A 23375-nucleotide genomic window follows, 5' to 3' on the forward strand; every position below is an offset into this window, starting at 1 on the left:
AGTGATAAAGGCTTTATGGAGATCTCAGGAACAGACTGGGGGAAACAGAGAATAATAATAATAATGATGATGATGATGTTGTTGTTGTTTAGTTGTTTAGTCGTGTCTGACTCTTCGTGACCCCCTGGACCAGAGCACGCCAGGCACTCCTGTCTTCCACTGCCTCCCGCAGTTTGGTCAAACTCATGCTGGTAGCTTTGAGAACACTGTCCAACCAAATAATAATAATAATAATAATAATAATAATAATAATAATAATAATAATAATGTATTACTTATACCCCAGGCCTCCCCAGCCACGCTGGGTAGCTCCCAACAGAATATTAAAAACACGATAAAACATCAAACATTAAAAACTTCCCTAAACAGGACTGGCTTCAGATGTCTGAAAAAGCTCTGATTTATATACACTTCAGCCAGTAGGCTTGGCTGCCTTGCACCCTGCAGAGAATCGGAAGGCGGTTCAGGAGCCTGGCCTGCATTGTGATGCGGACTCAAGCTCAGAGCAGGAGATGCCCAGGGATGTACAGAACAGGAATATTCCTGTGTTTTCTCCATACAAACCTGTTACAATCTAGGTTCCGCAATACAAAGCTGGGATGGCATGAAGCCACGGGAAATCTAGGATACCTGGTGCTCTGCAAGCAACCATGCAGCAACTTCCAGCCTACTGATTCCCCAGCAAAGGATTCTGGGAATTGTAGTTTTGTGAGAAGTCTGCAGCCAAACCATTGGTCAGTGCTGTCTATTCTGATGGGCTGTAACTCTTCAGGGTTGCAGAGCTGCTGCATAAAGGAAGCAAGCAGCTATGGTGGGTTAAAAAAAAAGTTTCAGAAATCTTTATTATTTCAGTCTCATCTTTTGCAATGGCTAAAAATGACTTCTCGCTGCATAGGAAAATTAAAATTAAAAAATGCAATTAATTGGAACCCATTGTTACAAATACTGTAATAGGTTAAGATGTGGTAAAGTACAATAACAACTTATAGTTTGGGGTTTTCCCCCTTTCCCTCCTTATTTTCCCTTCTACACTGGTGCTGTTTTTGTTTTTGTTTTTCTCTCTTTTATTTACATCTTACCATGTTTAGTGCCTATATAATTATGTACTTTTTGAACATTCAATAAAGATTTTTTTAAAAAATGCAGTTAATAAATGTAACGAATGATAAAATAGCTTGTTTCTTTAAGGGGGGGGAGGTTAAAAAGGAAACTGCAACTCCCAGAATGCTCTTTTTACCATTTCGTTTCCCAGGCTCCCTTGCAAAGGAAACGGACTCCACAGAAGAAGCTGGCTATTTCCATCTCGGTTTGGGTGCTGATGGTTTTGGATCTCTTACTTTGAAAAAATAAAAATAAAAAAACTACTTCTCCGTCACTTTCCCTTTTCTTTTTCGTTGCATTTATTCCGAAAGATGGGATGGATTTGAAACCGAGTTGGGTAAGTGCTATCGTGAGAATTCGTGAACGGCGAAGATTTTAGCGAAAGGTTAAATGGTTTTTTTTTTAATTTAAAAAAATAACGGGTCTGTGTTCTTTATATGAATCCCAATCCCGTTATGGTTAATGAGTCTTTTATTTTATCCATACGACCTTAATTGCAAATAAAACAAGGCATTGGTAGCAAAATACCTCGGGGAGGAGTTAAATCGTTCTGGAAGCTCGCCTCCAAAATGGTTTTCACCATATTTGGGGAGGTTTTCCAAATGTTGAATTTCGGATTGGTTTAATGCAAAAAATAATAATAATGCCAGAATTACTTTAAAGCTGTGGTATAGGGAGTCCGTTGTGTAAGAGCGTTTTGCTGTTTCGTTATAGATGGTCTCTTGTGTGCTATGGATTTGCATTTTGGGGTGACAAGGCTTTTGACGTGTGCTTTCCATCTATTGGGTACCCATCCTTTTTTTTTGCAATTCTTTTTTAAAAAAATAAACTTTATTAAACAAGAAGATATCTTAAAATAGACACAAAACGAGCATACAGGACAAACATTCTAATGCTATGGAAGGATGCAAGCTAGGCTGCCCCAAGAAGGATAGCTGCATTCAGCTGTGCAAGCTAATTTGAGAACAAAGGGAGGTGTTGGGCCACATCCCCAACATACCTTTCAAGCCCTGAGATACCAATTTAAGTAGTCATGGCTTTCCCCAAAAGGCTCCTGGGAGATGTAGTTTGTTAAGGTGCTGAAAGTTGATAGGAGGCCCCTGTTCCCCTCCCAAAGCTGCAATTTCCAGAGCTCCCGGAAGATGGATTGATCGTTAAACTGCCCTGGGTGGGAATTGTAGCTCAGGTATAGGGATCTCCAGATAACGCTCAGCATCGCTAACAATCTACAGCTCCCAGAATGTCAGTTCAGTAGTTGCTGTCGGGATTGGAGAAAGAGAGGTAGCCATTGCTGAATGGGCTTGTTTGGGCGTAGGATACCTCTGAATAATGATGATGATGATGATGATGATGATAATAATAATAAATTTATACCCCACCCATCCCCAGCCACTCTGGGCGGCTCTCAACAGAATAAAAAAATTAAATACAATAAAACATCAAACATTAAAAACTTCCCTAAACAGGGCTGCCTTCAGATGTCTTCTAAAAGTCAGATTGTTGTTTATTTCTTTGACATCTGATGGGAGGGCGTTCCACAGGACAGGCGCCACTACCGAGAAGGCCCTCTGCCTGGTTCCCTGTAACCTCACCTCCGAATATGAGTTGGCAGGAGGCAAATGATGGTGTGTTTGTTTGCATTTGCATGTATCATTGCCCATCTCTTGCTTCTGGGCTTCCCAGTAAGATCTTGTCCAGTGTGGGGAACTGGGTGCAAGACTACGTGGGTGCTTTGTTTGATCCTGCAAGGTTCTTTGCATGGTCTTTGTGTGTGAGATTGAGGGGGTTCCTGCCTATTTGCAGGATAATGTGAGGAGCTGTGCATGTTGGAAGTCTGAGGAAACAGCACCACTGATTCTTCTCCCCCTGCAAGTGCTGACTTTGATTGCTATTGCTTATTGAAGTCAAAACAACAACTCAGAACAGGGGAAATATCAGCAGGTTTGGATGAACACCTCCCCCCCAAGTTTGTAAAAGTACATTAAAAAGAAGCCTAAGGTGTGGGAAATAGCTCAGTAAGGATTGAGTCTGCTAAATGGCCACAGAATGCTGGCTGAGATTCCTTCCAGCTCTATGATTCAATGAGGGAGGGAGAAAAACAAGTGAGGGGAAACAGAATGGAGCATAGGAAATGATGGCCTGGCTGGTTTGACTCACACACTGTAAAAGTATGCTCGTAAACTGCAACATTTTGTTGTGGCTCCCACTGGAAATTTTGCCCTGTTTTCCCCAAGCAAAGATAGCTGTACAGGACTTAACAGTGCAATCCTATACTTGGAAGTGAACCTTACTGATTTTATAGTTGGTCTTACTCTCAGTTAAGTGAGTATAGCAGTTTTAATTTCCTTTGCACAAGAGAAGAGGTTTACAGTGTCTCACCTTTTGGGTGTCTGTTTTGCTTAAGGTTATGCAAACAGTGCATTTTGCAAGCAGGTTCATTAAAACAGGCACCACAGCCTCTGATCTCAGGTTCTCGAATAAAGAAAGTTTTCCTTCACCTTCAGTCAACACACAGTTCTTCCTCTGCCCACACTCAAACTGCAAAAAAAACCCCTTTTCCTGCCCGCCCCTCCGAATGCTGGTGGGTTCTGCATTCCAAAGGCTGGCACCACCGAGGATAATAGATCCAGGCCATTTGTCAAGTGCTTGATCACCCACCAAGCTCACTGGACAGAACTACAGTAATAGGTGTATTTGTACTCAAAGGTAGCTAAGCTCATTGCAGAAAGGAGAGCCCTGCTAGATCAGAGCAGTGGTCCATCAAATCGGTTATCCTGTTTTTGGTGATGGTCAGATAGATGATTCCCAGAAAACCAACAAGCTGAGTGTGAGGGCAGCAAACCTCAGCCTCTGATCTGGAAGCCCTTCCCCAAATTCCTGATGAGCGAGGACTCTGTACTTACCCTGTTGTGAGGGAATTACATAGTGCAACTGCTTAGGAAGACTTTAATGTATTTTAGTACAGGGGTACCTCAGGTTACGAACTTAATTCGTTCCGGAGGTCCGTTCTTAACCTGAAACTATTCTTAACCTGAGGTACCACTTTAGCTAATGGGGCCTCCCACTGCCGCCGCACGATTTCTGTTCTCATCCTGAAGCAAAGTTCTTAACCCGAGGTACTATTTCTGGGGTAGCGGAGTCTGTAACCTGAAGCGTATGTAACCCGAGGTACCACTGTATTCCTGAGCTGTGCTCATCTCTCTCTCTCTCCCTCCCCCCCACCTCCCTCCAGGATGAATTGGGATTGTAATTGAGGATGAGGAGAACCATCCCCAGCAAGAAATGGATCGCCGTCAGCAGAGGTTTCAGGGAACACGCTCTCTGTCCACAGAGGAAGCTTGCTTTTCAAGAGTGTCCTCCAAGGAGGAGCTCCAGGAGAGGAACAGCCAAGCCAAGTGGGAGAACCTGCCGTGGCTGGAAGGCAGCTTGGACGATCGTGGAGACCGTGATCAGGAGGAAGCCTCTGAGAGCAGCTCCGTGGTCTTCGTTGAGGAGCAAGGAGATGTTGGGTGTGTGTCTGACTTAGAGGATGTCGAGGAGCCCTCTGCCCAGGTGGAGGAAGTCATAGGGGAGATTGGGGAAGACACAGAGGTGTTTGTCTATCCAGAGGGGTCTCTGCCGGATGATGAGTTTGCTGCAGAAGAATCTGAGCAAATAGCTTACCACAGAGAAAGTGGCGATGAAGCCCAACTGCTCCTGTGTCCAGAGGCAGCTCTGGGAAGGGAGGATTCTGAGGAGGAAACTGGGACCGTTGGTTATGAGGGTGCATCCTCTCTTGGGGTTGAATCTGAGATGACCCTTGAAGCTGAGGGATCCAATGGGGAGGAGTCCGAAGAGATCCCTTGCTGGGGAGCAGCTCACCTGGGAGGAGTGGACCTTGCGGGGCAATCGGAGGCCGTCGTTTACCAGGAGGGTTCTCTGGCCAGGGAGGGATCCAGTGGCGAGGAGCAGGAAGAAATCCACTCTCAGCAGGGCTCTCTTTCTGGGAATGGCTCCGATGAGGAGGCGTTCAGCGGCTGGGCTGACCCAGTGCAGGCGCTGGTAGCCGAGCAGCGGCCTTCCAAGCCTCGCCACATCTGCAGCGAGTGCGGCCGCAGCTTGGCCAGCCACTCTGCCCTCGTCCGCCACTGCCTTATCCACACCGGAGAGCTTCCGTACGCGTGCACAGAGTGCGGGCGGCGCTTCCGGCAGTCCTCGGCCCTCGTCCGCCACCTCCGGGCCCACCGGGGTGAGCGCCCGTACGTCTGCGGCGAGTGTGGCAAGGCCTTCGGAGTCCGCTCGGCCCTCGTCCGCCACCAGCGGGCCCTGCACACGAGCGAGAGGCCCTACGTGTGTGGGGAGTGTGGCAAGGCCTACGCCGACCTCTCCGTCCTGACCAAGCACCAGTTGATCCACGTCAACGGGCGGCCTTTTTCCTGCCCTGACTGCGGCCAGGCATTCGGGCACCGCACCACCTTGAATCAGCACCGGCGCATCCACACCGAGGAGCGGCCGTACCGCTGTGCCGAGTGCGGCCAGACCTTCCGGCAGAACTCGGCCCTAGCCAACCACCGCCAGGTCCACTCGGGGCAGCGCCCCTTCTCCTGCCAGTACTGCGGCAAAGCCTTCGCCGGCCGGCCCACCCTCGTCCAGCACCTCCGGACACACACAGGGGAGAAGCCGTACAGCTGCCCCGACTGCGGCCGCCAGTTCAGCACCAGCTCCAACCTCTTGCAGCACCGCAGGAACCACCTGGGCGAGCGCCCTTTCGCCTGCTCGCTGTGCGGCCGCCGCTTTGCCCGCCGGCCCGACCTGGCCCGCCACTACGTCACCCACGCCGAAGGCAGCGTGCGGCCCCACCGCTGTGGGGAGTGCGGGAAGCGCTTTGTGGACCTGGCCGACTTGGAGCAGCACGGGGCCACGCACCGCGGCGAGCGGCCCTACGTCTGCAGCTTCTGCGGCAAGTCCTTCGCCGAGGCCGCCACGCTGGCCCGGCACCGCCGATCGCACCTCCCCACGGCTCAGCAGGCCTACAAGTGCGAGGTGTGTGGGCAGACTTTTGGGCAGAGCTCCGACCTGCTGGCCCACGGGCGGGTGCACAGCGGCGAGCGACCCTACGCCTGCGGGGACTGCGGCAAGGCCTTTGGGCGCAGCTCCAACCTGTCTCGCCACCGGCGGGTGCACACCCACGAGCGCCCCTACGTCTGCGGCGACTGCGGGAAGAGCTACACCCAAAGCACACACCTCATGGAGCACCAGAGGCTGCACACGGGCGAGAGGCCCTACGAGTGTGTGGACTGCGGGCGCTGCTTCGGCAAGAAGGGGCACTTGGACTCTCACCGGCGGGTGCATCGCTTGTTGCCCGGGTCTCCCAGAGGGGCTGATGGGGTGCAAGCCGATTCGGGGAGCCCAGAGTGCGTATGAAGGAATCCTGCAGGGGTGGAAAGTTGTGGGTTGTGGGTGGGGACAAGGAGTCAGAGCAAGGTTAATATCGGAGAATGGCTTATTATTCCTTAGATTCTATACTGCCTTTCATCTGAAGGTCATAGTTCAGTCGGTAGAGCATAAGACTCTTAATCCCAGGGTTGTGGGTTTGAGCCTCTTGTTTCCTGCATTGCCGGGGTTTGGATTCAATGACCCCCAGGGTTTCCTTCCATGATTCTATGATCACAGGGCGGTTTGCAATATAAAAACACAAGAATATGTACCATAAAAAAACAAACGAAGACAAAAAAACCCTCACAAACCGTTATTAGCCCCACCTGAATGCCACAGCGATCTCTGAAGGATAAAGAGCACGTGCAGAATTCCTGGAGGGGCTCCCCAAAGGGTGTGGCTGCATCACCACAACCAGCTCCCGTGTGTTCCTGGCCAGAGGCAGGCAGCTGTGAACCCTCTGTACCTTTCGGGTTAGTGATTTCATGGGGTGGGGAAGAGTGCTTTTCAATTGCCTGATGTTAAACGTATGCTCAGTAGAGGGCGTGTTTGTCATAAAAAGTTGGGTAAAGGCTAGAACAGGGGGGGTCAGCAAACTTTTTCAGCAGGGGGCCACTCCACTGTCCCTCAGACCTTGTGGGGGGCCGGAGTATATATTATTATTAATTTTTTTTGGGGGGGGGAATAAATGAATTCCTATGCCCCACATATAACCCAGGGATGCATTTTAAATAAAAGCACACATTCTGCTCATGTAAAAACACCAGGCAGGCCCCATAAATAACCCAGAGATGCATTTTAAATAAAAGGACACATTCTACTAATGTAAAAACAGGCTGATTCTCGAACCATTCGCGGGCCGGATTTAGAAGGTGATTGGGCCGGATCCAGCCCCCGGGCCTTAGTTTGCCTACCCATGGGCTAGAAAAACCTTTCCCCAACCTGGCATCTTCTAGGCGTTTTGGACTACAATTCCAGTCATCCTCTACTGTTGCCCCTGCTGGCTGTTGCTGATGGGAATTGTAGTCCCTAAACATCTGGAGGGTACCAGGGCACTTTGGGTAAAGCTGGGCTTCAATGCAGGGGTTAAGGGGTGTATCCTGTCCGACTCAGAGAAGGCCCAGTGACACTACTAACTTAAGAGTCACTAATTTCAGTGGGTCTGCACCGTGTAGGACCAGCCTTGGATACAACCCTAAATACCCAGCACACAAGATCTTGCCCATATCCTGCTTCCAGATTTGGGATTTGCACACAGAAGTCTTGGGCTTGTGGGCCCTAACTGCTATTGAATTCCACTACAAGGCAACCCTGCTGGGTTCAGCTCCTTTCTCCTTCCTTTCTGACTTCCTCAGCCCCATTTTGCCCTTTCAAACTGTAGAGAGAAACTAAAATTTCTGTCTTCTGTTACTGCCTTTTGAGATGTTTTAAGTATTATCCTCCTACCTTCGTGTCAGAATGCCAGGGACCCCCTTAGAAATTGGAATCCAAGGAGGTTAACTCTGGAGAAATGAAGTTTAGAATTGGACTGTGTGTAATGTCCTCAAGAACCCCTTCTCTACCTCGCACCCCTCGAGCTGATAACGCTTTTGCTTTGGTTCTGCAGATAACATCAAATAATCTCCTTGTTTATGTATTCAGTAAGAGGTTGAGAATGTCTGTGCAAACCCGTGTGAGAGTTATTTCTTTCTTGTTTGAAGAAAGCAGCTAAAAATACATTTGAAAAACATGAATCCTGTGTTTGGTTGTGCAATTGTGTCATGAGCCTATAGGGCGGAGCTTTTCAACTTTTTTGAGTCCATGGCTCCCTTGACCCACTACATTCTTTCTTTCTTTTCCATTTTTTTAAAATTGATTTTCCAATTTTTTTGAACAATAAACAAACAAACATAAATCTTAACTGTACTTAATCCAATCTTCATAACATTGTTAGGTGACTTCCTCTAATCCCTCTGGCTGAGTTTCAGTATATATCTTTGTAACACTTTTTTCAAAACCAAATTTCTCATCAAATTAACTTAATCACTTAAGATCGTTCTTTCTTTTCATTTAACTTTAAAGATTTATTCTCTAACATCACATATTTAAATCCTAAGCCTATCTGATATTTGCAAATTTTTCCAATTAAGTTATCTTAACATATTTAACTAAACAGTCTTTTAAATTTCATCCATTCCTTCTGGTGCTCCTCCTCCTTCTGGTCGCGGACTCTTCCAGTCAGGTTGGCTAGCTCCGAAAAGTCCATCATTTTCATCTGCCATTCCTCCACTGTTGGGACTTCTTGTGTTTTCCAATTCTTAGCTAACAAAATTCTAGCTGCAGCTGTGGCATACAAAAACAATTGACCCACTGCATTCTTTCTGCGGCACCCCTGTGGGGCTCAGGAGCCGAGTTATGTCACCCCTTGCCTGCAGAGCGGGCAGCCTCTCACCCTTTTTTGAACACCCTTCCTTGTGGAGTGTTCCCTCAGCCTCCTCCCTCTTCGGGAGTCCTCTGGGCAGCCGCAGCTGCTGCCCCTGGTCTCTGAGCTGCTCCCCTTGCCCCAAGGAGAGGTGCCTCCTCACACAGCCCCACAAGGGGATGTGAGGCAACCCCTGGCCAACCCCAGAGGTACCATTCGCCTGGGGAGCTTGTAGCCAGGGCTGCTGCATCAAACAGCCGCACATGCCTTTGGTAGGCAGAGACATGAGAGGGCATCAGGAGGGAGGAAAGAGGGATAGAGGCCAGTGTTGCTTGTAGCACCCCAATCATCATTCAAGGCACCCCAGGGCCACGGCACGCTGGTTAAAAACCACTGCTTTAGGGAATTAAGAAACAACAACAAAAGCTGTTCCAAAGCTTCAGTGGGGCAAGAACGGTAGATTTTCTTGACTCTGGTAAGTAAATAAATTCTAGGCTTCCTCTGGGCTCAAAGCTTCCATCCGAGGAGGATGACAGTTGCTTCCATTTTTCCAGTCGGCCTTTGTTGGGAGTGGCTAATTCTACTGAGTTGGGTCATTCACTCACTCCCACTGCAGAGGCTCAATCAGTAATGCAGGCCTTCTCCAGACTATTGCATTTAAAGCAGCAAATTGCTCTAAACAGTCCTGGCTTTCCCTCAAAGTGTCCAGGGGACTGTCATTTAAGAGTGCTGTAGGTTGGTAGGAGACTTCCTGTTGCCCTCGCAGAGCTATAATTCGCAGAGTGGTTTCACAGTCCATCCCTCATCCCAGGGGAGGTGACATCTTGTGTCCCCTGAAAGACAAGCAAGATTCATAATTTCATGGGTTCAAGGCCACTTCATCCTATGCATGAAGGGAAATCTTAAATTGGTAGACACTGTAAGAGAGAAAATGGTAAGGTGGGAGTTGAAAATACAGTCAGTGATAATCAGTTTACATGCATGATTAAAAAACCCCCACAGTATAATCTTGAGATGATTTGTTGAGATGATTATAGTCACACTTGACAGTGAGGCAGGGAACCATTAGGAAGAAACAGTCATGGATATGTGAAATGCCTTCCCACCAGATGTCAAAGAAATAAACAACTATCTGACTTGTGGACTTCTGAAGGCAGCTGTGTTTAGGGAAACTTTTAACATTTGATGAATTATTGTATTTTAATATTTTGCTGGAAGCCGCTCAGAGTGGCTGGGGAAACCCAGTCAGATGGGCGGGGTATAAATAAAAATTATTATTATTATTATTAAACACGTAGGCAGTTCAGTTGGGGAAGCAGGATGGCAGGATTTGGTGCCTCGCAGACCTCTGCACCGGGGCTTTCCCTGCCCTGCTGCCCCGAGTGGCTCCGCATAGTCGCTGGAAAAGCTGCCAACACCTGCCGGACAGGCAGAAGTCCAACCGGTGAAGCTTTCCCCCATTACTGCACCGCCAAGCATTGGAACTCCGCCTATGGACTTAGGAGCGGCTTTTCTTCCCCACGCAGAAAACAAAGGTCCCCGCGTCGCTCCCAAAATCCGCAGCAAATAGACCGACGCCTTCTCTGACTGCTGCCAATGCATCTGCTTCCAGGTGCGAGGAGAGCTTTGGCTCCGCCCCCGCCATTGTGGTTCTCCCCCCCCCCCATCTCTCACCTCTCAGTGGTTCCCTCTCTCTCTGCCGCTCTACGATTGGCTCATTGGAGCGAGCGAGGCGGGATTTTCCTTTTTCCTTTTTTTTTTTGGACGAGCCGCCGCTTAGATCTTCGCCGGCTGAGGCCACGCCCCACGCGTTCTGATTGGCCCAGGCGGGTTCGGAGCGGTGACATCCGGGCATTCTGGGGGAGGCGAGGTAAGAAGGAGGTGGCGGCCAGGGCGAGGGAGTGGCGGACCGGAGAGGGAACCGCCCAAGTCTGCCGGAGGGCTGCTGCGCCTCCCCTTGCATTCTGGCAGGTGAGCAAGCACCTTTCATTCCCCCCTCCCTTCTTTCCGCCCCCCTCCATTAAGAAGCACGGCGAAGGGGTTCAGGGTTCAGCCTTTCCCACTGCAAGATCCCTTCCTGCCTTTGCAATGCTTCTTTCTCCCCATGATAAGTATAAATAATAAAATTACTACTACTATAATTATTATTCTCCTCCTTTCCTCCGCCCGATACGTCGCCTCTTTCCCCTTTCCGCCCCCCGAGGACCAAAAGCCTCGAAATGCACGTCCCCCCCCAACTCACATCTCCCCTTCTCTCCGCCCTCCCCTCCACCCACTGCATGGCGGAAGACAACCCCTCCTTTTCTATTCCATAATATTCCCTATTCTTCCTTACTGACATCTCGAACCCCAACTCTCCCCACTGCCCGCTTCTGATGGATCCTTATCGCCGCTGGTTTGCTGGGAGATATGGAGGGGCAGCCCTTTTCTCTTCTATCCCATAATAGCTTCCATTCCAATTTATTTTCTGGTGGGGGGGGGCTGTGATGGGCTAAGATGCTCTCTTTGGCATCTTTCCCTTTCCCCCATTCGCAGCATTCCACCACATGTCGGGTGGGGGAATAATGTCTTTGCTCTGGCCATCCCATCATGTCCCCTTCCTCGCTTATCCCAGACCTAGCTGGCATTTTCCCCCAGCCTGCCCTCCCAATCGTTTTTCCTCTGTCCCATGAAATTAAAAAGAATGGCAGCTGCCATTGTTTGTTTGCCTTCCACGCACCATTCTCTGCTGTCTGTCCTTCCCACCTGCCTTCCCCCTGAATATCCTGGGTGACGACGGAGAACCTCCACAAACCTGTGTGTTGATCTCCTTTTGCTTTGTGCAAGCAGCTAAGGATTATTATTCTGTGGGATAGTGTGTGCCTAATGTGGGGTTCCAGGTTTTCTGAAATAAGGAATAAATCCCATTCAGGGATAAGATATTTGTTACTCCTTTCATCCTCTAATCCCATTTTTTTTTTGCTCTTGATTTGCAAATCACTGTACTGTTGGCTTATCTTAATATATTTTGCCTAGGTGACAGCTATAGCAATTAAAAACAACTACCCGGGGGGTGGGGAAATAAACCACATTGGGTAGCTGATATCTCTAAGTAACCTTGGCACATGCCAATATATTTGAAATACCGTATAGTTCTTTCTGTTCATCAAGGACCCTGAGTTGGAGAACTATAAAACGGTTAAATGCTGATTAAAATGTTTGGAACACATAACGTGAACAGCATATTTTAAAAAAACAATGCCTCTCAGTATCACTAACACGCTGTGTCTGGGACTGCTTTTTAGGCTGGTCTGGAAGCTGTAACTGATATAAAATGCAGCCACTTGGCTACTTACTGGGAAATACTATTACTGTACATATTATATCACGCTTAAAGGAGTTATACTGGCTGCCCCCAAGCTACTGGGTCATGTTTGATATTTTGGTATGGACCTAGAAAGCCCTAAATATCTTGGGACCAGGATACCTTTCTCCCTGTTTTCCTACACCAGGAGTGAGGAACTGGATTAAACCCCCAAAACCTTGATAAGTGAGTGGAGGTACCCCCTGTCAAACTTCAAAGGGGTTGTGGTAACATCCGATTGTTGTGTCCTTACCTGCTGCACACCTGAAATTACTTACAACGTCAAATGTGTGATAGGAGGGTGTGGGTGGGTGGATGGGTGGGAATGGCCTTGGGACCAAATTGTGACCCATTCCGGGCCTAACTAGGCTTGTGGGCTGGAGCTTCCCCACCTCTGCCCCACATGATCATTATGATCAACTGATGAGTCCCTCCTGGTTGCATCACTGCCATGGAAGTGCAGTAAACAGTCATAGAGGAAGGACTTTTCCTGTGGTGATTCCTGCACTGTGGGACTACCATTCCCTTGGCAAATGCACCCATTAGTCATCTTCAGGTGTCCTTTTAAAAACACAGATCTGTTTCTGTCTATCAAATTTATTTATCAAAGTGATATCATGCCCATCTTCCTGAAGGACCCCAGGACTGCCAATGTCTGCTTTAAATGTTTTTAATGTCTGCGGCTTTTGCTGGTACCGTACCATTTTAACTGTGCCCTAGTCTTACAATTTCACACACACACACATGAACACCCCGCTGCCCCGTATTATAATGTTTTTATACCCATTTGGACATTGCTGGCCTCCAGAATTAATGAGGCAGGCCATATAGCAGTATTTTTTAATAAACAAATGTTAATCAGTAAACAAATAATGCTCACTGTAAAAGCAATACTTTCACTGTGTGTCAAAAGCTGTGCAATGAAGGAGCTGAATGGGATTCACCCTGGAAACTGTGTGCCAACACCTCAAAGGCGCCCAGAGTGGCTGGGGCAACCCAGTCAGATGGGCAGGGCACAAATAATACAATTATTATTATTATTATTATTATTATTATTATTATTATTATTATTATTATTATTTTAACTGTCTGCTGTATCTCATGCAGTGGAGAAGGGGGATGGTAGATGGTGCCCCTTGGTAAGGAGGGCAGTGGTCCTTCCTTAAACACGTTTGGCCTTTTCTGACAGGAGCCCACAGACCATGGCGGAGCCACCGATTGAAGATGACGGCGAGGAAGCGGCTCGGGCCCAAGCCAAGCCGGAGCCAGCTCACCAGGCCACGGTGGCAGCCAAGAACCTGGCCATCTTGAAGGCGCGCTCCTTCGACGTCACCTTTGAGGTGGGGGACGAATATGAGGTCATTGAGACGATTGGCACCGGCGCTTACGGCGTGGTGAGCTCGGCACGCCGCAAGGACACAGGTAAGGGAGGGAGGAAAGCGCCAGGGCTGGATGGAAGCTGAGAGGATGCCGTTGTTTGGTCTCTGACTGCGCAGAGGTGGGGCCCGTGCAAATGGATGGATGCGAATAAGTCTCTCCACAGGGGCTTTGTTCTCCCTCCACTGTTGGAGGCAGTCTGTGTCTGAATACCAGTTCCTGGGAGTCCCAAGTGGAAAGAATGCTCTTGTGCTCAGGTTTTGGTTCTCTAGACACCTGGTTGTCCACTGTCTGACTGGGGTGAGGCTTTGGCTTTGCCCAGTAAGGCCGGATTGTGTCCCCCAGCTGACTATTGAGGCTTTGGGGCCTTGTCCTTATTGGCTGCTCTGCGCTGTGATGCCCCAGGGATTTCTTTTCTCTCCGGCTCAACTCATTGGAGCCTGGCTGGGAATAAAAACAGAGTTTGGGGGTGGTGGTGACGCACCCATTGATGTTAAACACTGAACTGTAACTGTACCCTTTGTGATCATATGCCACACATCGCTTTCCTCTTGGTATGTTAACTTGGTAAATTGCATAGCTGTATCCTGTCGTGTGGCATCAGACTAGGACCTGGGAGAGAGCAGGGTTCAAATCCCCACTCAGTCATGAAGTTCACTGGGTGACCTTGGGCCAGTCTCTGCCTCTCAGCCTGACCTACCTCGCAGGGCTGTTGTGGGGATTAAATGAGGAGGGGGAGAACCATGTGCACCAACCTGAGCTACTTTTGCGAGGGAACGTGGGATAGAAATGCAAAAAATAAATATTTCTTCATTTACAATTGTGACAGCTTACCAAGTTTAAACTATTTTTTCTTTATTTTTTCTGTAATCTGTTATTAAAAATGATTTTTTAAAAATTGAAAAATCAAAGGATTCCCTCCCTAAAAAAGAGAGCAGTTCTCAATTCTTCACATGTCATATGTGAACAAGACAATCACATGTCAAAGTAAACTGGGCTGCCCCATCACATCTAATTTGACTCAGGGTGTTGGACGTGAAGCAGAGGGAGCTGGTTTTAAACCTTAGTGGGAGACATCAGGTGCATTGAGCCTAGCCTAGCTTTCCTTACAGGGTTGTTGCGAGGGGGAGAAATACCATAATGCACTCCAGGGGAAGGAGGGAAAGACCAGGTGAGTGACGCATCCGGATGCATGAGATGTATGCCTTTCTGATTTAATGCTTTGAACCTGTTTCCCCTGCTCTTCCCTTGCCAGGCCAGCAGGTGGCGATCAAGAAAATCCCCAACGCTTTCGATGTGGTGATGAACGCCAAGCGCACTTTGCGCGAACTGAAGATCCTCAAACATTTCAAGCATGACAACATCATTGCCATCAAGGACATCCTTAAGCCCTCTGTGCCTTATGCGGAATTCAAATCTGTGTAAGTGCTATTCTTTCCCTGGATAAAGGGGGGCGGCCCTTAAGAAAAAATAAAATCTCAGTTTCCTCCCAGTATCCTCATTAATATATCCGTTATCATGGACTAGGCTGAAATGGCAAAATTAACTGCCAAATCAAGAGGGCATAATGATGAAGTGTTTAAGGAAGAATGGAGACCACTGATCTATCAAATGATCACCCGTATATGAAGTCGCTGGCAGAAATTGAAATATAAGCAGTAGATTTAATGGTAGCAAGGTTTAGACAATACAAATAGATGTGCTACAAAACAGCTAATAAAAAGGAATAAAAAACAAACATTGGGGAAAGAAGCGGTGGGAAGTCAAGAAGAAACTTCGTATGTTTTTAAAAAAGTATATGTTGATAAACACTTTGAAATGTTTTTGGAGACAATAAAAATGGTATGAAAAGGAATTCTGGATATAATGAAAGAGGTAAAGGATTTGAATTATCATAAAAGATGTGGGAGGAAAGGATTAAGAATAGGACCCACAAAGGGAAAGACGGAAGTCCAGAAGATTCTTTGGAATCTTGTTTTTATGATTTACGTTTGACATATCTCTGTAAAAAACAAATAAATAAATTTTATATTTAAAAAATGATATGAAAAGAGAGAGTGAGATAGAGACAGAGTCTGGCCAAAAGGCCTCCAGTGAATATTGTGGTGGAACAATATTCAGGTTCTCTCCTTGACTGACCACACCTGCTCTTCCCTTGGCCAGGTACGTTGTGCTGGACCTGATGGAGAGCGACCTGCACCAGATCATCCACTCCTCTCAGCCCCTCACCTTGGAGCACGTGCGCTACTTCCTCTACCAGCTCCTCCGGGGCCTCAAGTACATCCACTCGGCCAACGTCATCCACCGGGACCTGAAGCCCAGCAACCTCCTGATCAACGAGAACTGCGAGCTCAAGATCGGCGACTTTGGCATGGCCCGCGGCCTCTGCACCAAGCCCGACGAGTACAAGTACTTCATGACCGAGTACGTGGCCACGCGCTGGTACCGGGCCCCGGAACTGATGCTCTCCCTCCACGAGTACACGGAAGCCATCGACATGTGGTCGGTCGGGTGCATCTTCGCCGAGATGCTGGGGCGGAAGCAGCTGTTCCCGGGGAAGAACTACATCCACCAGCTGCAGCTGATCATCACGGTCCTGGGGACCCCTCCGGCCAAAGTGGTCCACTCCATTGGGGCCGACCGTGTGCGCGCCTACGTCCAGAGCCTGCCGTCGCGCCAGCCGGTGCCTTGGGAGAGCCTCTACCAGAACGCCGACCGCAAGGCCTTGGCCTTGCTCTCCAAGATGCTGCGCTTCGACCCCCGCGAGCGGATCTCTGTGGTGGAGGCGCTGAACTACCCCTTCCTGGCCAAGTACCACGACCCGGACGACGAGCCTGACTGCGTCCCGGCTTTCGACTTCGACTTCGACAAGCGGGTGCTCACCAAGGAGCAGATCAAGGAGGCCATTGTGGCCGAGATCAACGACTTCCACGAGCGCCGGGAGGGCATTCGGCGGCAGATCAGCTTCAAGCCGGCCCTGAAGCAGGCAGTCGTCGGCGGAGGCGGCCAGGCATTGCTCCTCTGCTGCCGCGACGTTGACATGCCCAGTGCCGGCTCGCCTCGGGCTGGAGACGGAGACTATGCCATGGCGTCTCCCGGGCCCTACTTGCTGACGGAGACGATTGACCTCACCTCTTCGCCAGTGCCGTCGGCCGTTGTGCAGCCGGAGGTGAAGGCCGAAGAGGGCGCTCCGGCCGCTGTTCCACCTAAGCGGGAAGGCGCTATCTCGGACGACACCAAGGCTGCCCTCCGTGCGGCCATTTTGTCATCGACTCTCCGGCACAAGGCCAGAGGTAAGGGTTTGGAGCAAAGGAAGCTGACGTATATCGAGCCACGCCATTGGTCCATCTAGGTCAAGATTAGCTCCGCTGATTGGCAGTGTATCTGCAGGGTTTCTGACAGGACATTTGTAGTCCTGCCTGGAGATGCTGGGAATTGAACCTGGGACCCTTCTTAATGCAAGGCTTACTTTGGTGCTACGGCCATTTCCCAAGGGTTTCAAGGAAGCAGTTTGGTGCAAGGCAGCAGTGAGAGGAGATAATAATTATTTATTATTTATACCTGCCTGGTTTCTCCAGTCACTCTGGGTGGCTCCCAGCAGATTAAAAACAGAATAAAACATCAAACATTAAAAACTTCCCAATACAGGGCTGTCTTCAGGTGTCTTCTAAAAGTCAGATAGTTGTTTATTTTCTTGACTTCTGAAGAGAGGGCGTTCCAGAGGGCAGGTGCCACTACTGAGAAGGCCCTCTGCCTGGTTCAGTGTAACCTTGCTTCTTGCCAGAAGGCCCTCTGAGCTGGACCTGAGCTGAACGATGGGGGTGGAGACGCTCCTTCAGATATAGTAGGCCGAGGCCGTTTACGGCTTTAACGGTCAGCACCAACAGTTTGAATTGTGCTCGGAAACGTACTGGGAGCCAATGTAGGTCTTTCAGGACCAGTGTTATGTTGTCTCGGCAGCCACTCCAGTCACCAGTCTAGCTGCCGCATTCTGGATTAGTTGTAGTTTCCGGGTCACCTGCAAAGGTAGCCCTCAATGGACTGGAGGATTTCGGCACTCTAATTGGGGCTGAAGGAAGTTGTAGTTCAACAGACTACACATTCCCCATCCCAGATCTTCACATTTGGGGGAAATGTTCCCCTATGAGAGCGGAGTCTTTCCAATTGTTCTGGGAGGCAGAGAAAAGAAGAGGCTGATGGGCAGTAGGACCCTCTAAGCCACTTTCCCCCTGCTTAACACTCTCCAGATGTTGTGGACTGCAGCTGCTGTCATGAAGGGAAGGGTAGGCTAGGTGATCTGGGATATTTCCAAAGATGTGCCCTGTGTGAAGTGATTCCTGCAGAGCTGGACTATTGGTGGAATTCACAAATTTAGTGATTTTCCACAAGCATAAGCTTCCTAGCATGGAAAGTTAACTCAGGTGGTTACGGTGTGGTGCTGATAATGCCAAGGTTGTGGGTTTGATTCCCATTCAGGCCACCTGTATATTCTTGCATTGCAGGGGATTGGACTAGATGACCCTTGGGGTTCCCTTCCAAATCTGGAATTCTATGATACACAGGTGAAACTGAATCGCTGACCATAGACGTAGCGGCTGCATAATACAGGGCAGCAGTAAATGCTGGGTGTTTATCCACTTCCCGCAATCTCTCCCTTTCTTCCGCAGATACGCCCTCTACGCTGCCCGAGACGCCTGATATCCGCAGACCGGTCACGGCAAAGGAGCGCCAGCGCGAACGTGAGGAGAAGCGTAAGCGGCGCCAGGAGCGAGCCAAGGAGCGTGAGAAGCAGAAGAAGGAGAAGGAGCGGGAGCGGAAGGGAATGTTGACCGAGAACGACCGGAACCTTCTGGAAAGGTGGACCAAGATGGTGGACCGTAACCAGAACAAGCCACTCCAGAATGGGTCCGCTGTCCCTCTTCAGGCGAACGCAGCCGCCCACATCCTGCCTCAGGCCCCTCCTGCTAACCCCTTGCCACCTCAGCCGCCCCCTGCCAGCCACGTCCCCACGACCCCTGCCGGCGGCGCGCCTGCCGACTTCCTCGCCTTCCCGGACAAGAGGGTGCCCAGCTTGTGTGGGCCCAAGCTGACTCTCGTGCCTGTGGGGGCGGAGCTGGCCCCCGTCCAGGGCTCTGCCGCCAACGTGGTCCACTTCTTCCCAGCGCAGCCAGCCCCCTTCTTGGTCACTGCCCCGGCGTGTCCAAAAGCCGCCCCCCCAAAACCGGAGTGCCTCCTAGGCGTCAAATACACCTCTGGGCAGATCTTCCAGGGCCCTTACGGTGTGGCGGCCCTCAACGCCTGGAGCGGTGTCTCCCAGGCACCTGAAAACTGGGCCGTGGCCGGGCAGCTGCCGGTGACGCAGCCGGAGGTGGTGCCCGCTAGAGGTACTCTTCCGGAACAAGCTGTGAGCTACGGACCCAGGGCTGGCGTGGAGCAGCCCCTGTTTCTGGCAGAGGTGGGCGGCAAGCCTGAGCTGCCACCACAGGGTTTGGTTGGGGACGAAGCCGGGGGACCCGCCCAGCCCCACATGGCCCCGGGACTGCCGTCAGAGCCTCCGGATATCAACGTGGTGACACAGCAGTTGTCTAAATCCCAGGTGATGCCTTTTTTCTGTATTGCTAGTTGCTCTCTAGAGAAATTGGGGGGATACCCTTTTTGTTTTTGGTGCTTGGAGAAGCTGGGGGTCACTTGGCAATGAGGTCGTGGCCACCTAACTTTTTTCCAGGCAGCCCCTCAAGAGCTCATTTGATCCATGCCGGTCGCCCTCTCACTGCTTCACTAACTAAATTCTCTCTTTCTCTCTCTTGTTTATTACTTTTTTATTATTAAATTTTCCGTGTTACAATTTAGAACATTTATTTAAACAACCTTAAAACACCAATGACTTCCTTTCATCTCTTTCCATGGTTCATTTTGCATAGCATAAATCCCTGCGTATTTTATATAAACTAAACCATTCAGAATTCCATTATTGCTTCCATCAAAACTTGTTAACACTGTTGAATTTATCTTAATGCTGCCAACGTTTTGCACTAACTACTGTATTTTTTGGTCTATAAGACTCACTTTTTCCCTCCTAAAAAGTAAGGGGAAATGTGTGTGCGTCTTATGGAGCGAATGCAAGCTGCACAGCTATCTCAGAAGCCAGAACAGCAAGAGGGATCGCTGCTCTCACTGCGCAGCGATCCCTCTTGCTGTTCTGGCTTCTGAGATTCAGAATATTTTTTTTCTTGTTTTCCTCCTCCAAAAACTAGGTGCGTCTTGTGGTCTGGTGCGTCTTATAGAGCGAAAAATATGGTGAATTCTCTGTAGCCTAGATCCATAGAACACTGGTGTTGACTAAATTAATTGTGTTTAGTATTAATAGTGTTTAATCGCCTTAGCCAACTTTCCCTGTTTGATTTCAATGGATCTTAAGCACAACTAAATTATCTGAATTTGGACCCTGGTTTGTATGGTTGTTTTTATGCATTCTGTGTTTTTTATATTGTAGTTTTTTGTTGTGAACTGCCCTGAGATTTACAGATGTAGGGCCGTATACACATGTGATAAAAATAAAATAAAAATATTGTTGGCTCTATGTAGCCTGGCAGAGGGGAGTGTGGATGGTTTTCAGCTAAAGTTTACTCAGAGCAGACCCATTTGAAATTAGTGGACTTCACTTAGTCATGCTAGTCTTTAATTTCAGTGGGTGTACTCTGCGTAAAAAATAATATTGACTACTACTGTGTATGTTGTCCACTGATCTCTGCTGGTTCCTGATGACGACCTGTGATAAGCTGATCTCTGCACAAGGAATGAATCCACTGTTTTCTTGATTCCAGGTGGAAGACCTCTTGCCCCCTGTTTTCTCTGGCACCCCAAAAGGCAGTGGAGCTGGCTATGGGGTTGGATTTGACCTGGAAGAATTTCTGAACCAATCTTTCGACATGGTTGGGGAGAACAGAGAGAGGTAAGAGTTGCTTGCCTGGGCTTGTAAGTGGAACAGAGTTATGTGCCATTTGCTCACAGATGTTCACTAGCGTGCTTACGACCTATTCCCTCAAGACGGTGGAGCTGTGGGGGTGTGGCCACAGATTGGTCGGCTACCATTGGCTTACCTGCTCTGACATCACTGAGGGCCAGGCAGCTGAGAGCTAAAGGGAAGGGACCTTTAGCTTTGGAATTCTATGATCAGTGGTTTAAATTAAAGCTTAGAAGTCTTGTCATTTTTAGAATTCTTGTCATTTGTGAGCTCTGGAATGACACATCATGAGTCACTTCAGACTTTTTTCCTAGCTACAGACAGACAGTGCTTATTGCTTACACATTCCAGCACTCTGGACATCCTCTGCAGATAGAAATGTCTGCTCTCAGCATCCCCTTCTCTGACCAAAATCAGTGCAACTTGCCTCATTTGGATTTGTAGGATAGTAACCTGAAATATATGGATTTTCCCCAGTATCCTGCCCCTGTGTTCTTTCCTTACCAGCAGTTAACAAAGTGTGACTTCTCTAGAGGAAGAAAAGAATTGTGTTTGCTCTCTAGAGCCTTCCTGTTGATGGGATTCCCCTCCTGCAAAAGCTAGTACAGGCCCTGGGATCTGCCCTGTATCTTCAGCTGTGAAGACAGATTCGTTCTGCTTCTCTGCAGTCTCCTCCTCCCCTCTCAGCCCCAACCAGTATGGCCCAGTGATCAGGGATGATGGGAGCTTTAGTCAAATGACACCTGCAGGACTGCAAATTCCCTTTCCCTCGCATATAGAAATTCCAAACTTTTAAAGAGGCAATCAAAGGAAAAGGGAAGGTGCCCTGACTATTCAGGTGCTCCAAATTGGCAGGCCCCAAGCTTTTTACTCCATGGACCACCTGAAAATTGCTGAGGGTCTTGGTGGACCTCTTAACAATTTTCCTGCCGGTTGTAGCAATTGCAATGCCCCACGCTAGTTAGTGTATGATTTTTTAAATTGTATATTTACATGCAGATCAAAGTTTGGGAAGCCCTGATCTTAATTTAGCCTCTGGATGTTTTTGGACTACAGATCCCATCGTCCTTTACCAGTGGTCAGGGGCAATGGGAGTTGTAGTCCAGCGACATTTTTTTTGCAGGCGCAAGGTTGAGGAACATTGTCCTAGAGCATGATCTCCCAGACATGGGTCTCCAGCTGTTTTTGGACTCCCTGACCACTGGTCTTTCCAGTTAGGGATGGAGACCCAGGTTTGAGAAACCCTGTCCTACAGCATCTGCCAAGTGCCAATAAGGGCTGTGCTCTAGGCACCCCAAAGAGGGCATTACACTGCACAGGGCTAGACTGTTTTGTATCCCCTCCTTCCTGCATGAAGAGCTCTCAGCATTATGCAAAATGGTACACTTTTGGTCAGCTGCCTTGTCTTGTCCTTCGCCCATTGTCTTGTCCTTCACCTGTTCCCCTCTTTCCTCCTCCTGCCTTAGTCAAGGTGACTCTGCCCCGCTCTCGGCCTCCCTCCTCGCTGACTGGCTGGAAGTCCATCGCATGAACCCCGCCGACATGGAATCCCTCCAGCAGGAACTGCAGCTGGGCTCTCCCATGATCCTCTCTGACATTCCAGACCTGCAGGACGCCTGAAAAAGTTGCCTCTCCCTTCTGCTGTCTTCCTCCTGTTTCGTTTCGGCTGGGTGCGATAAAGTCTGAGCCCCGCTTGGGTCTTCTTCACGGCCTTCTTGGCGACTCTGGCTGGGAACGTCACCGCAGTGCCTGCCTTTTTCCTTCCTTTTTTTTCAAAGCACCAGCTGGGTTGAGCTGGTGTTTGGACTTTCTACAAAAAAGGTCTGAGGGTGGCCCAGGCAACACCCCTGTCCCTCCTGTTCGGGTGTGTTGCAGGACGCAAGAATGAAAGCTGTTCAGGTAACAACCTCAGCCGACAACACTAAAAGGTGGATCCATTACCTGTTGTCTTACCTGTTGTCCATTACCTGCTGAGGGAACGCCTTCCTGACCCCTCACTGTGTTTTCCTTTTGCCTCATGGCCTGAGAACCGGACACCTCTCTCCTCACACTGTTTGAGGGGCGAGCATCCGTGTAAACGCTTTTTTCCACGTTTACTGATGACGGGCGAGAAACACGAGTGCCAAATGCGCAGCCATAGCACGCTTTGCCTTTTATAAAAAGTGTGTTGAAAGCGCTGGATCGTATGAGAGGATCGCCCTGTTGCGGGGAAAGGGGGGTGGGAATAAGGAGGTAAGATGGGCCCTATTGGATCAGCCCAGCATCCTGTTCTCACAGCGGCCAATCAGACGCCTACAGGAAGCTCTCAAGAACGACACAAGCGCAACAGCGATTCTCAGCATTCGAGGGCATGTTGCCTCTCGCAGCAGAGGAATAAGCTAGTCAGCCCATGTGGTTGGCAGTCACTGACAGCCTTACCTTCCACGAATTATTGCCTCATCCTCTTTGAAAGCCATCTAAGTTGGTGGCAGCCACCTTACAGAAGGAGCTGCCTTCATATTGACAAGGGGGCTTGTCTAGCTTGGCGCTGTGCATTCTGACCTTGGGATACATCTCCCAAGATCTTGGGGGGAATTTTGCAGGGTTCCTTTTAACTGGAAATGGCAGGGATTGAACCCTGAACCGCCCTCAGCAGACATGCAGAAATTACGGGCTCTTCTGGTGTTGCTGGACTACAACTCCCATCGTCTCTGGCCTTTGGCTGACGGGGAGTTGCAATTCCCTGCCATTCCTCCGCTTTGGGACCTCTTTCCTGGCTCTGTCTAAAATGCCTG

The 23375-nt window shown here is 49.2% G+C and overlaps 2 protein-coding genes across 2 annotated transcripts; both read left to right on the top strand.

Moving 5' to 3' along the window:
* Window positions 1-1225: 1225 nt before the first annotated feature.
* LOC128400640 (zinc finger protein 345-like) lies at window positions 1226-7155 on the top strand. The gene is made up of 2 exons (XM_053362981.1): window positions 1226-1438; window positions 4334-7155. Exon 2 carries the CDS (start codon window positions 4384-4386, stop codon window positions 6502-6504), a length of 2121 nt encoding a protein of 706 aa, XP_053218956.1. The 5' UTR covers window positions 1226-1438; window positions 4334-4383; the 3' UTR covers window positions 6505-7155.
* Window positions 7156-10717: 3562 nt separating this feature from the next.
* Window positions 10718-22978, top strand: MAPK7 (mitogen-activated protein kinase 7). Its single transcript, XM_053362980.1, has 7 exons — window positions 10718-10888; window positions 13450-13682; window positions 14893-15058; window positions 15801-16930; window positions 18305-19233; window positions 20462-20589; window positions 22068-22978. The coding sequence occupies exons 2-7, from the start codon at window positions 13463-13465 to the stop codon at window positions 22219-22221; spliced, it is 2727 nt and encodes a 908-aa protein (XP_053218955.1). The 5' UTR covers window positions 10718-10888; window positions 13450-13462; the 3' UTR covers window positions 22222-22978.
* Window positions 22979-23375: the final 397 nt, after the last annotated feature.

The sequence above is a fragment of the Podarcis raffonei genome, chromosome 13, assembly GCF_027172205.1.
Source record: "Podarcis raffonei isolate rPodRaf1 chromosome 13, rPodRaf1.pri, whole genome shotgun sequence".
NCBI classification, from domain to species: Eukaryota; Metazoa; Chordata; class Lepidosauria; order Squamata; family Lacertidae; genus Podarcis; species Podarcis raffonei.

Coding starts and splice junctions, on each gene's coding strand:
- LOC128400640 (XM_053362981.1), top strand. CDS start 4,384: ATGGATCGCCGTCAGCAGAGGTTTCAGGGAACACGCTCTCTGTCCACA.
- MAPK7 (XM_053362980.1), top strand. CDS start 13,463: ATGGCGGAGCCACCGATTGAAGATGACGGCGAGGAAGCGGCTCGGGCC. Junction 13,683..14,892: donor GGCACGCCGCAAGGACACAG/GTAAGGGAGGGA, acceptor TTCCCTTGCCAG/GCCAGCAGGTGGCGATCAAG. Junction 19,234..20,461: donor AGCAGTTGTCTAAATCCCAG/GTGATGCCTTTT, acceptor TCTTGATTCCAG/GTGGAAGACCTCTTGCCCCC.